This window comes from Dryobates pubescens, chromosome Z (assembly GCF_014839835.1).
Source record: "Dryobates pubescens isolate bDryPub1 chromosome Z, bDryPub1.pri, whole genome shotgun sequence".
In the NCBI taxonomy this organism is placed as follows: domain Eukaryota; kingdom Metazoa; phylum Chordata; class Aves; order Piciformes; family Picidae; genus Dryobates; species Dryobates pubescens.
Genome location: NC_071657.1, coordinates 71147744 through 71162136, shown reverse-complemented (window position 1 = coordinate 71162136; position 14393 = coordinate 71147744). Strand labels below are relative to the sequence as shown.

The following is a 14393-nucleotide window of genomic DNA, read 5'->3' as shown; positions in this document are numbered from 1 at the left end:
AAGATTTAGCTTCTCTGTCTCCTGTCTTCTCTTACATTAAAAAATAATGTTGTGATTAATGAATAGTGACATGCTTCATATTTTCTCTTGTTCATAAAAACCTGTGATGGCAAGTTATCTGAAATAAGTGAAGGCTATATTTTAGTGGGTAGTGGAATATGAAAGTCTACATAAGGGATTTTATTCTTATAATGAACACGTATAATTGACTGAAATTATTATGCTTTTTAATGTATGTGTATATATACTTCTCTTTCTTTTTTTCTCTCCCCTTCTCTCAGGACCCTGCCTTCCTAATCCGTGTCATAATGGTGGGATATGTGAAATTAGTGAAGCGTACCGAGGCGACACATTCATAGGATATGTTTGTAAATGTCCAGAGGGATTTAACGGGATTCACTGCCAGCACAGTAAGTTCCACATGGTAACTTTTATTGTATTTATAGATAGGTGCCTTTTTATTGATGCAGCATTGAGGATTAATATGGGATCAGTCTTTGGCCTTTATATTATGAGCAAGCTAATACTACTGAATACTACTACTACTTTCAGAAATTGATCTTACTTCCAGCTTACTGGACACAACAATGAATAATTTGCTACACATATTTCAGAGCATGGCAATGAAAGGTAACACATTTAGTATGGGTGTCAGCGTATTTATGTGTGGAAAAGCATATTTGAAATAGTAGGTGTATCTCCTTATCTTGGAATTGTTTGCAAGTTTGGTTTTTTGATTAATGCCAAACAAAAGTGGGAATTGGAAAGAAATGGGCTAATAGACAGGTCTTCTTGAATGGTTTTTGCCTGTGCATTTATAAATTATGCAGAAATGTTTTGAATAATGATATTTAAAGTCTTAGGTAGAGGTTTCAGTCTTAAATCAGGTGCACATTTAATCCTGTTTAAAATACAGTATCTGTACATCTTTCTAACAGTTACTGTTTATATGAAGACATTTACCTGGTTTTATGTCAGATTAGATATAGCAGGTTGGTATCCTAGTCTTAGAGTGTGCAGTTACACAACTGAAAAGTAGACATATGGAAAAAACAAAACCAACCGACCAACCACCACCACCAACAACAACAACAAAACCCCCAAACCTGGAGATTTCAATATCTCATGGAGGTGGAGGGGGTTATATAGCAAGATGTACACTTCACCAACCAAAACTTTTAAGAAGTGAACAGGTGTTGCATTTTTGGAGTTCAGACTGAAAATTGCAGGTCCATGTTTCTCCACTTAATGCCATCAGAAGTTCTGTGTGATTAAAGGCAATTATTAAGAACTAAGCATGTTCATGTACATGGGCAACAAAGCTGGAGAGGGGTGTGGAGCACAAGCCTTATGAGGAGAGGCTGAGGAAGCTGGGGTTGCTTTGCCTGGAGATGAGGAGGCTGAGGGGAGACCTTCTTGTTGTCTACAACTACCTGAAAGGAGGTTGTAGCCAGGTGGGGCTTGGTCTCTTCTCCCAGGTGACCAGCACCAGAACAAGAGGACACAGTCTCAAGCTGCACCAAGGGAGGTTTAGGCTGGATTTTAGGAAGAAGTTCATCATAGAAAGAGTGATTGGCCATTGGAATGGGCTGCCTAGGGAGGTGTGGAGTCACCATCACTGGAGGTGTTTAGGAAGAGACTGGTTGGGGTGCTTGGTGCCATGGTTTATTTGATTAGATAGTGTTGGATGCTAGGTTGGACTTGATGATCTCAAAGGTCTCTTCCAACCTGGTTAATTCTATTCTATTCTATTCTATTCTATTCTATTCTATTCTATTCTATTCTATTCTATTCTATTCTATTCTACAAGTGACTGATCAGATCATGTTTTAACATATAAACATAACTGATGTTATCTATTTGCCACATAAATAGAAGCTGGGTTGTTTGGGTTTGTTTGTTTGTTTGTTTGTTTTTCATATGTAAAACTCCTTTAGAACAAGTGATTGCCTGAGGAAAAACTTGTGTGCCAAGTTTGGTTTTTATTTTATGCAATAAAGCACAGCATGGTTCATAAAATCTCATCTTGATGCATTTGGAAGTCAACTGTTACTCAGTTAAAGGGTTAAAATATCAAATAAGCAGTCAAGGATCCAGTTCCATTTTCATACAAAAGATAAATCCACTCATTCAAATCACAGTGAATAAGCCCTGAATCCAGTCCACCTTAATTAACTGCTCCATTTAGACACTTGTTTATAATTTGAAGTGTCAGGAACCAATACGGTCCATCTCAGATAACTACTTATGTTCATTATGTCCCTTATATACTCAATGGAAAAAGTCTCTAAAGACCTGAATATGGATATTCAGTTTCATTAACTGTGGCCACACTCTCTTTTAGTTAATTATGTAGGTAACATAGATAGTCCCACTAACTTAATGTAGTTATATTATGCATCTACATCTTTCACTGGGACCATGGACATGCTGGATATTATCCACTCCTCTGGGATCTGTTCTGTCTAGCCCTGATTCTGGGAATACCCATCTAGTAGAGCTGACTGCCAGCCACTGTTATCTCTTGATTTAATAGTCATATCATTAGAGCACTTAGTGAAGATGGGAGACTGAGTTCATGGTGTAATTGTGATAGTAAAGGATATCCATAGTCAGCCTTTAAACCAGACAGTCAGGAGTTCAAGAGTCTTTAAAACAGAAGAGCAGACAATATTTTGACTAACTGTAAATCAAGAGTTCTACCAGCTTAAAAACTGTACCTGGTCTAAATTGTGAGTGCAGTGCCTTCTGGTTCTCAGCCCTGTTCCTTGTACTTGATACATTTTACATGAGCCTGCCACCTGCTAAGTGAAGCAAAAGTCATTGGAGAATGGAGAACCAGGAAGCTGTATTTTCTTCTCCATGACTGGTGTGAGGAGGGTACAGCAGACCACTTCTGTGTGCCATTGATGTCCAGTGATATGAAGAAGCTTGTGTGAAAACCCTGTTAGGTGGCCTAACAGTCTCCTGCACACTCCATCAAGAGAGCAGTCATGTAGTCAACTTGAGACACAAGACTTCCACTAAATGTCAAAGTGTTGACCTTTGTTAAGGATGTAATTAAGTGGATAGCATCACAAATTTGTATCAAGCAAAGCACATACTAATGTGCTGTTTTGGGAAATATTATCTCTTGTTACCTACTTCATGAAAAAAAAACCAAAACACAATAGTGCATTATGGATTTTTTTTCCTGGGTGCCCAGAATCTTTTAAAAGTATTCAGGTATGTAACAGCTAGCTAATGATCCTGATAATCAGGCAAAGTGTATTTATGCTAACTGCAGAATAAAGTAAAGCTCTCACAGGGGTGATTTAGATTCACTGAGGGGAAACTAGAATCCAGGAAGGCAGCTAAAATGATTTGAGATAAGACAAGTTTATGTGAACAGTTACTCTATAGGGAAGAATGAAATTCAGTCCTTTTCAGATAATCTGATTTAAGATGTGATCATAAATCATACACAATATAAGTGTTCAGAGTGTCTCTAAGGATGTCAGCTATGAGAAGCAGCAGAGGAGGTCTCTGCAATCAGGAAGAAGTATGGGATTGCCAGTGGTGGACTTAATATAACTCTTTTATATGTTATCCCTTTAGCTCAATTCATGAAGTTCCTTTGATACAAATTCATCTGCTTCATAAAGTTTAGCATCTCAGTTCTGAACTCACTGTAAATCAAGAAAGAAGTCTGTCAAAGTAGTTCCTTCATAAAATGATAAAATTACCTCATTGCAAGACATGTATCTTGATCTAAACAGCTGAGATTTCAAAAAAATCACACAACAGTTGTTTAGTAGTAGTTGTCTTGGATTTCTTTCACATCTAATACTCTGTTGCTAAATCAATTAATCTAGGTGATGGATTTTGCAGTCAAGTTACATTCCCAAAGCTGATATTCTGTCATTCCCATCAACAAACAGCCTGCCAATATTTCTGAGATTCCTTCACCTTTTACTCATGTAAATAATTAATATGTAAATTATAAAAGAGATCGTTAGCAATTTCAGTTGTGTACTGCGTTCACAATTAGTAATAACAATTTGGTATTCTAGATTTACTGCAAAACTCATATTACTTGACAGTGACTGTCTGAAAAAATTCTGAATCCCCAGTGGTAACAGAAAAGGAAAGCAAATTTTCTATTTCAGAGCTCATGAGGTAACCAATGTATGAATAGGAAAGTCTACCTCAGGTGGGCACCTGGGTAGATTTTTGTGGTGATACACAAGAATAATATTTTCTTTCAGTATTCCATTATTTAAGAGGCATTTCTTTACCTGGTTTGTGTGAAGAGACTCCCCAAACGCTGTCCAGCTTGCAATTTGTCATGCTGTCAAGGTATGGCAATCTGGCTTTCACATGTGCTACTGATAGTATCTAGCGACAAGGAGAGAGGAGTTGTTTGCAAGAGGCAAGAGAAGTCTCCCTAGAGTTTTATCACACTGAGAAGGAAGCTCTTCCAGAGAGAAACTTAGAACACTTGAATTCCAACCCCCATGCCCCCCCCAAAAAAACATACAACTTATCCCTAAAAAGACTAAACTGTGCTCTGTGGCAGTAATTCCAATTTTTAAGAGAGGCAAATTATTTCCTTCAGGATCACTTTGACTGAAATCTGTGTAAATACATGGCCTTGTCATTCACCAGAAAGAGCCACGCAATCACTGTGTTACAATTTCTTTTTCTTTAACCATGGATTTCAAGAAAGTCAATCTTCCAAGACCTTTCTGGTTTCTATTGAAAATACCTACTGCTATTCATAGAATCATAGAATCACAGAATGGCTTAGCTTGGAAGGGACCTTAGAAATTATCTACGCCAACCTCCCCACCATGGGCAGGGGACACCTCTCAGCTAGACTCAGCTTTTCAAAGCCTCATCCAGACTGGCCTTGAACACCCTCAGGAAGGAGGCATCCACAACATCCCTGGACAGCCTATTCCAGAGTCTCACCACCCTTGTACTGAAGAACTACTTCCAAAGATCCACTCTAAACCTACTATCCCTCAGCCTAAAACTGTCCCCGCTTGTCCTATTGCTAGACACCCTTATGAAAAGTCCCTCTCCAGCCTTCCTGTGGCATCCCTTCAGGTAATGAAAGGCAGCTCTAGGGTCCCCCTGGAGTCTTCTGTTCTCTAGGCTGAACAACCCCAGCTCCCTCATCCTGTCCTCCTAGCAGTGTGATGTGCTGGACTCACTTGAGGGAAGGGATAGCATTCAGAAGGGTACTGAAGTGCCAGCTACATGAGGTTCAACAAGTCAAAGTGCATGGTTCTGGGTCAGACAAACCCAGGCTAGGTGCACTGTGGGTTGAGAGTAGTTCCAAAGAAAATGACTTGGGTACATTGATCGATGAAAAGATTAACAGGAGCTGGCAGTTCACTCATGCAACCCAGAAAGCAAATAATATCTATGCTGCATCAAGAGGAATGTGGCCAGCAGATCAAGAGAAGTGATTCTTCCACTTGACTACGCTCTTATGAGAACCTCACTTTGAGTACTGCATCCAGTTCTGGTGTCAGAATAGAATAGAATAGAATAGAATAGAATAGAACAGATTGGAAGAGACCTTCAAGATCATCTCATCCAACCTATCATCCAACACCACCTAATCGACTAAACCATGCAACCAAGCACCCTACCAAGTCTCCTGAACACCTCCTGAACACCTCCAATGATGGTGACTCCACCATCTCCCTGAGCAGCACATATCAATGGGCAATCACTCTCTCTGTGTAGAACTTCCTCCTAACATCCAGCCTAAACCTCCCCTGGTGCAGCCTGAGACTGTGTCCTCTTGTTCTGGTGCTGGTTGCCTGGGAGAAGAGACCAACCCCCACCTGGCTACAACCTCCCTTAAGGTAGTTGTAGAAATCAATAAGGTCACCCCTGAGTCTCCTCTTCTCCAGGCTAAGCAACCCCAGCTCCCTAAGTCTCTCCTCATAGGGCCTGTGTGTCTTCATCACAAGAAGGACACAGAACCTCACTACTAACTCTTCATATGACAGATGAAAATTGTATATAAGTAATCACTTTTCAGATAACTAATTCCTTCATCTACATATAGAGGGATGATACAGCCTAGTTATACAGTTCTGCAGAGCATATCAAAGTCCATGGCAATATCCAGAACACTGAAATGGACAAATTTTCCACCAGAAAAAAACAAAATAAACCAAAACAAATCCCCACCTTTGTAATATATGTGCAATGCTGTGATTATCAGATAGAGAATGTCTGCTGAAAAAACAGGAAATAGAAATGTCACAGTGTGGGTTATTGGCTGCCACTGAATGAACCAAAATGACACAGAAGATCTAACCAGAAAACACCAAGTTTGAGTTCAGATTTAAGACTTTGATTTGAATGTGGTTTTATATTCCGAGAATCATTAACTTTGTCAACCACAACTAAATTCCTTGTACTCCAAGGGGGCCTCTCCAGTTTTTGTACAGAATTCTCTGCTTTCTATCTCCCTGTCATAGATGGTCTGTGATACTTACACCTGCTGCATTGTTGTAGGGAAACTGCACAGTTAGGGTCCACGTGGCTCACATTTTGAATGTTTGTTGAGGCATCCTCCCAACTACCCACAGAACAGTGGGTTTTAACTGTAGGGCTGCAACTGGAAAGGCCAATGGCCTTGTATTTCTGGTCAATTGACATGATGTGTAATCTACATGTTTAGCTCTACCAGCAAATTCAGATCCTACTAACTTTTCCATCTGTTAGGAAGAAATATATCCAAGGAAGCTGTAGACATCCTATGGCATGGATAGAGGGTGTTACAGTGCATGAGTTCAGCAATTCCTGGCTGCAATTTGATGGTGGAGCACTCCAGAAAACATTCCCCACAGATGGCTTTCCATGCAGCTGTCTTATTTTGGAGGCTAAAATAAAGTGCATCTCGCACAGATGCAACTTGTTCCAAGCCAGCCGTCCCCCTAGCCGAGTGGACAAATTTAATGTACCAGGATACATACAGTTACACCATACCAGATGGTCAACCCATGCTTCTGCTAATAAATGTTCACAATGCTTTCATATTTGGAGAGAAATATTTCTTTCACGAGTTTCAAACCCAACCCAGGTCTTCCTTTTTATTTTGAAGTGGGGTTAATTTTAATTTCAATTAGCTGTAAACATAGTTTTAACAAATTTCAGTAGCAGTTTGAGTTATATAAGGAAAACTAGTAAACTATCTAGTATAGTAGTACTAAGTTACATGCATAAAAATGATAGGTTGGACACTATAATCTTGAAGGTCTCTTCCAACCTGGTCTATTCTATCCTATCCTATCCTATCCTATCCTATCCTATCCTATCCTATCCTATCCTATCCTATCCTATCCTATCCTATCCTATATGTCTACTCATTGTTCAGCTAAAGTCTGAAAATCATCCCCATGTCTGATCAGCTTAGGTAAGATATGAAGGAGGGAGGATATAACACTCCTATACCATTTGGGAATCTTCTAGAAGTGTAAGAGAGAGCAGTTAATTTGAAAGACATCTAAGTGACAGCACCAATAAAGAATAAGTAAATAGACAGTAAAAGCTATTGGAACTTTTTAAAGGGGCAAAAAGGTGAGCACAGATGGCAAAAAGAGCAACTATGGGAGCACAGAAAATGTCTGCCCTATTCACAGAAGTCCACTAAAACTGTTCTGTGGTATCACAGAAACAAATGCCCAGCAAAACAAATGCTCTAATGAGGTAAAGAAGATGATTTTGTCATTTGATAGCAGTGAACGTTTTGATCATTTGATAGCAGTGAAAGTTTTGGTGATGGATCTTACAATGCACGTGTGGCAAGACTGACAATTTTTTGGATTCTTGAAGTAGAGATTTATTTTCCTTGAAATCCAGATAAATGTCTTGTCTAAAGAAGTAGTTGACTGAGTTAGGATTACCTGAAGCCTTGAAAGGAAAAGCATTAAATCTCAGGTGATAGAGCACACCATAATCTTCTCAGAAGGGTCAAAACTCCTATACCATGAAAAATGGGTCATAGCTTGCCCCTTGTTTGATGATTTTATTTCATTCTGGCTTTTATTTCTGGATTTTGTTTTAAGACTGGCTTAAAATCCCAGGTAGGAAATATAATGCTCTTCTAGTTTTATTTCACTTTTATTAGTTTTTGGTTATATAATACTACCTATTATCTCATTCATATGCACTTCAAATAGCTCTTCCTTTTTTTTTTTTTTTCTTGTTGAATTACTGAACTTAACAGTTTTCTGAGACATTGAGTTTCACATTCTAATTGTGCTGTATATTGAAAAAAAATCCCTTTTCAATTTCAAACTTGCTGTCTTTCAGCATCTTTGAATATTTCTTTGTGTATTAATAGAAGAAAAGCAGCTTTTGAATGTTTTCTGTATGCCACTTATTGTTTTGCATACAGTTTGTAGTGCTCTTCTTCACTTTCTCATGCAAACAGATAACATTCTTCCCTTTTCTGTTTCACATGGCAATTTTCCTATGACTTTTAAATGGTTTCTCTGTGACCATTTCAAGACCTTTTTTTTGTTTTCTGGTTTATTTTACTGCAACAGTGACCTATAGTGAAGATTGAACTATATAATATGTTCGGTAGACTATCCTTGCAATATTTTCTGTATTCTTTATGCATTGCTTTGTTGAAAGTTACCATAGAATCATAGAATCAATAAGGTTGGAAAAGACCTCAAATATCATCAAGTCCAATCTGTCACCCAAGACCTCATGACTACTAGACCATGGCACCAAGTGCCATGTCCAATCCCCTCTTGAACACCTCCAGGGACGGTGACTCCACCACCTCCCTGGGCAGCCCATTCCAATGCCTAATAACTCTCTCTGTGAAGAACTTTCTCCTCAAAGCTCCTTTTTGATTTTTCCTATTTTAACCAGAACTGGATGTTGAGCTCAGGCTTTCATTAAGCTACCTTCTTTGATGTTTGAGTGTCTTTCATAAGGTGCCATGGTAGGAGGAAATAGATCTTTCCTATTGCTTTTTGGGTCTTATGGGAATATTGAACAGAAGGGTGAATTTCTTATGACCTGTACACTCACTGAACTATACAATGAATGTTAGTTCGAAGAAGATGTGTGTATCTGTGGCATAAAAGTAATTTAAGTTGTCAACAGACCTCATAAACATATTTTGTAGATGTGTAGTCTCTCTTCCCCTAATAACTCTCTTTGTTAAGGATTAGTGTTATTTTACTGTGGAAAGAAAGTAATGTTCAAAAACTACATAAATTTCTGTTTGATTGTCAAAGAAATTACATTTTTTCATGTTTTCCATTAAAGAGCTATGTGTAGATAACTTTCACATACAAGGTCCTCCTTATATTTAAATTAGTAATAGATTCTGAATGAAAAATGATTAAATACCATTATAGTTATCACACTGAAATATCAACATTGCATACTCTCTTTTATAATATAGATATTGTAATATTCTTTTTCAGTGGGTTTACTCGGAATAGCTGTTTATATTCTTGAATACAGCACACACGAATATTAACAGACTATTGCAAATGTTGCATGAAAACATTTGTACAATGAAACCCATGGAGATTCCCTTTTAAATGTCAATGACTAGACTACATTTTTGAAAGCAATGTGTAAATGGTCTTCCACAATATTGTGAAAAGAGAATGTAGAACAATATATGTATTGTACTGTTGCACTCATTTTGTAACAGATAAACATTGTAAGAAAATGATAAGTAGTTTCAGGATTTATATGAATCATAGAATCAATAAGGTTGGAAAAAAACTCAGAGATCATTAAGTCCAACCTATCATCCAACACCTCATGACTAACTAAATCACAGCTTCAAGTGCCATGTCAAATCCCCACTTGAACATCTCCAGGGATGGTGACTCCACCGCCTCCCTGGGCAGCCCATTCCAATGGCTAACAACTCTCTCTGTGAAGAACTTTCTCCTCACCTTGACCCTAAACTTACCCTGGTGCAGCTTGACACTGTGTCCTCTTGTTCTGGTGCTGGTTGCCTGGGAAAAGAGAGCAACCCCCATCTGCCTACGACCTCCTTTCAGGTAGTTGTAGAGAGCAATAATGTCTGCCCTGAGCCTTTTCTTCTCCAAGCTAAACTATCCCAGCTCCCGCAGCCTCTCGTCATAGGGCTTGTGCTCCAGACCTCTCCCCAGCCTCAATGCCCTTCTCTGCACACATTCAAGTATCTCAATGTCCTTCTTAAATTGAGGAGCCCAGAACTGGACACAGTACTCAAGGTGTGGCCTAACCAGTGCTGAATACAGGGGCACAATCACCTCCCTGATCCTGCTGGCCACACAATTCCTGATGCAGTCCAGGAATCAATTTGCCTTCTTGGCCACCTGGACACACTGCTGGCTCATATTCAGCCTACTATCGACCAGTACCTCGAGTCCCCTTTCTGCCTGGCCTCTCTCCAGCCACTCTGACCCCAGCCTGTAGCACTGCATGGGGTTGTTGTGGCCAGTGCATAGGATCTGGTACTTAGATGTGTTAAACCTCATGCCTTTGGACTCTGCCCATCTGTCCAGCCTGTCAAGGTCCCTCTACAGAGCAACAATAAATTCAGTACCTCTTGATGTATCACTGCATTATCCCAAGAAGTTTGTTTTTGTTTTTGTTTTGGTTTGGTTTTCCTTCAAAATTTTACATCTAAACAAGCAGGAGCTGTTATCTAGCACCTCCATGTATTTTTGTTGTTTCCTGCTTTCTTGGGTTCCCTTTCATATTTACCAAATGTCATGTCAGCTCTGTTATAAAACATGATATAGGATTGTTTCCTTCACTGGAAAAGGCAATTTAGTAATATCTAAATGCTATTCTCTCCTTCCCTTTTCAGAACTTGAGTAAAGAAAATAAAAATTTCTTATTGCTTTGCTTTCAGTCTTTCAGTTCTCAAATTCAATACTATGGTTTTGGCAGCTTTCCAGAAGTGTGATGATTGTCTGTTTTCTCTTTGTTCAGTTGTAGCCTTCTCAATGGGAATGCTCTTTACGCTCTCTTAGCAAGGGTATGACAAAGACTCTGCAAAGGAGAACAGATTTTTAAATGGAATAACAGCAATTCAAAAATCCAAACTCACCTAGTTTCTTAGTATGATCCTTTAAATAGTGTTGCTGGTCCTAACTGATTTCTGTTATTGCATACTTCTGCCTTCATGCTTAGCAATTTGACAAGCAATACACTTTGTGAATGACCCTATTCTTCATCTCTTTATATGACTCCATCTTTCTAACAGTCAAGGAGTGCCTGTTATTTAAAGCAATATCCACAGTGTTCTGTACAGTCATAAGCCCCTTTCTTAAAGATTTGAACATGAGTTTCTTTGGCACAGCCTTGAGATGCTAAGTCACTGAAAACACTGGGATGTTCCCAAATTGTCACTTACACCAACTTTCTTAATGAAAGTGCATAAAGAAGAAACTTCTAAGACTGTATGTTAACGACAGTTACATAAGCATGGAATTATTATGACTGAATGTGTTAATATTTGCAGCTGTTACACAGCAAGTTATATAGATCACAGAATCATAGAATCACAGCATCATAGATTGGTTTGGGTTGCAAACCCAACCCCACTCCCCTAACATGGGCAGAGACACCTTCCTGGCCTTGAATGCTTCCAGGAATGGACCATCCACAACTTCTCAGGGTAACGTATTCCGGCAGCTTATCACCCTAATAATAAAAAAGTAGTTCATAATATTTAATCTAAATCTACCCTCTTTCAGTTTAAAGCTGTTCTTTCCTGTCCTGTCACTACAGGCCCTGGTAAAATGTCTTCTTCTTTGTTATAAGCCCCATTTATATCTTGACAGGATTCAGTAAGGTCTCCCCAGAGCTTCCTCTATTCTAAGCTGAATAGTCCCAGCTTCCTCAGCTTTTATTCATATGAGACATGCTCCAGCCCTCTGACCATTCTTGTAGCCCTCACAGGCAGGATGATCTATTTTAACTGGTTCATTTCTTTCTCATACTGGGGACTCCAGTTGCAGGAACTGCCAGTTGCAGTCCTCTCAGTAGGGTCTCACAAGACTGGAGTGGGAGAATCCCCTTCCTTGACCTGCTGGTCACATTTCTTTCTGGACTACCCTCACATATTGCTGGCTCATATCCAGTGTTTCATCGATCAGTATGCCCAAGTCCCTCTCAGCAAGGCTGCTCTCAATCTCTTCACACCCCGAGCTGTACTGATGTTGGGGTTTGCCCCAGCCCAGGTGCAGGACCTTTTAGCTGGCTTTGCTGAACTTCATGACCTTCATGTGGGCCCATACCTTAAGGCAAACAAGGATGGCATATCATCCCTCATGGGGGTTACTCTGGATGGCATCCCAGCTACTCAGTTTAGTTTCATCTGCAAACTTGCTGAGGGTGCAGTTGATCCCACACAAGAGAACAATCAATAAATCACAACAGAATTACTGATGGCTAGAGGAAGAACACAGGAATACTGGAGCCAAAGCAAGCATCTGATCTTTGTTCCTTATTCCCATTTTTTATATCCATTTAGATAGAAAGAGGAAGACAATTGCAGCCACTGTGATGGCGTAGTATCTGAAGAGGCACTCTGCAGCTTTAAAGGAGGAGCTGCTTCCAGTCTTTGCTGCAAACTCAGACTCATTACAGGTGTACAAGGACTTTTCTGTGAGGAAGATAATGAAGATAAATGAAATCTTGAAATGAAATCTCATTATTTAATTAGACAAAAGTTATCATTTAGAATTTTGTCACACAGTGGCACAGTCTGATCCATCTGTGCAGGAAGCAGCTGTTAGAAATATGATAAGTTTTGTAATTTACATCTTTTCCTTGCTTTTTCTTGTTCTTGTTCTGCTGCAGTAAGAACTACTGTGCTCAACCATCTGGGTGTGTCAAGGATACAGAATTAAAGCCTTGTGTTTGTGTTAGGAGCTCATGCTGGTGCACGGCTGTGCAGTTCCCTATTACTAGAGAGAATATTATTGTTTATATTCTTCACTGAATGAGTTGAAAATTATATGAGTGTCTTTAATGTTTGAAACTCTAACAATTCAAATGTAAGTTAGTCATCAGGTGTGGTTATTATACTACATACCCAGCTAACAGATTGAAGAAGCCATAGAACTTTACAGAGGGAAGATCCAAAAATTTATTCAGTACTTTATCTGCTCCTCTGTAATTATAAGTAGTATTTATTCATGTGTATACACTTCTGATATGAGTGGATTTATTTGTGAGTAAGTGGTATACAGAGGGAGAGAAGGATATAGAGTCCGACTCATTACTTATGTGTGCAAAATTGGGGGAAAAAAAACAGTACTTGGACTTGAAGCTCAATATAATGAGATAATAGTCTAATAGTACATAACAATCTGCATTCCCTTTGTATTCATAAAACATCTCAAGCAAAACTCATGGTGCTGTCACATTTGCATATAAACATCCAGGATATTTTCCTGGCTTACATTTATTCTGGTATGTTAAGTAACATGCAATTATTTCTGTAGGGCATCTGGATGAGTGTTTTGGTTTGAATTAGGATTGCATTTTTAAAGAAAATCTCTTGATCATCTTCACTTGCTGTGCTTTGCTTTGTGTGACAGCAGTCTCAGAGTGAAAGAACTGGATCCCTTTGAGATAAAAATAATCTAAAAGAAAAGAGTCTAAAATTCCTTGTGTACACACTGGGAACTGACATAAAATATTCCAATGGGTGAAGAGTCATCCTGTCCAGCTAGAACTTGTACAAAGAAAACTTCCCTGAGATCTGTTTAGGGACAAGCAGACATAGTATCCTCGGTTCTAATCACTTCAACCTACAGCTATAATTCTCTATGTCCACATCACTTACAAATGTGGACATAATCTGTCTGTGCCTATGATTTTCTCCAAGTACATTGAAAGTAATGAACACAACCTTGCTTATTTTCCTTTTCTTATAACTTGTACATGTCTGCCTTTATGAAAGACACCTGATTTCCTGCAGTATGATGATCTGACCTGAATTTTGTTTAGTCCTCACAGAATTGCAAAATCACAGAATGTTAGAGGCTGGAAGGGACCTCAAAAGATCATCTAGTCCAACACCCCTGCCAAAGCAGCATCACACGTACTAGATCACACTGGAATGCTTTCAAGACAGTCTTAAATATCTCCAGAGAGGAAAACTTCACAACCTCCCTGGGCAGTCTGTTCCAGTGTTTGCTTGCCCTAACAGTGAAAGTTTTTTCCTCCTGTTTCCATGGAACTTCCTATGCCTCAACTTCCACCCACTGCCCCTTTCCCTGTCATTGGGCATCACCAAGCAGAGCCTGGTTCCATCCTCTTGGCACTCAACCTTTACATATTTATAAACATGAATGAGGTCGCCTCTTAGTCTCCTCTCCTCTAAGCTATAGAGCCCC

At 39.2% G+C, this 14393-nt stretch overlaps 1 protein-coding gene across 2 annotated transcripts in view; it reads left to right on the top strand.

Annotated features, from left to right (window-relative positions):
• Window positions 1-14393, top strand: part of EDIL3 (EGF like repeats and discoidin domains 3) — a 339872-nt gene that overhangs the window by 165432 nt on the left and 160047 nt on the right. For both annotated transcript variants that reach the window (XM_054178605.1, XM_054178604.1), the window contains one exon: window positions 282-410. In XM_054178605.1, coding sequence (XP_054034580.1) covers window positions 282-410 — 129 coding nt within the window. The remainder of the gene's footprint in view (window positions 1-281; window positions 411-14393) is intronic.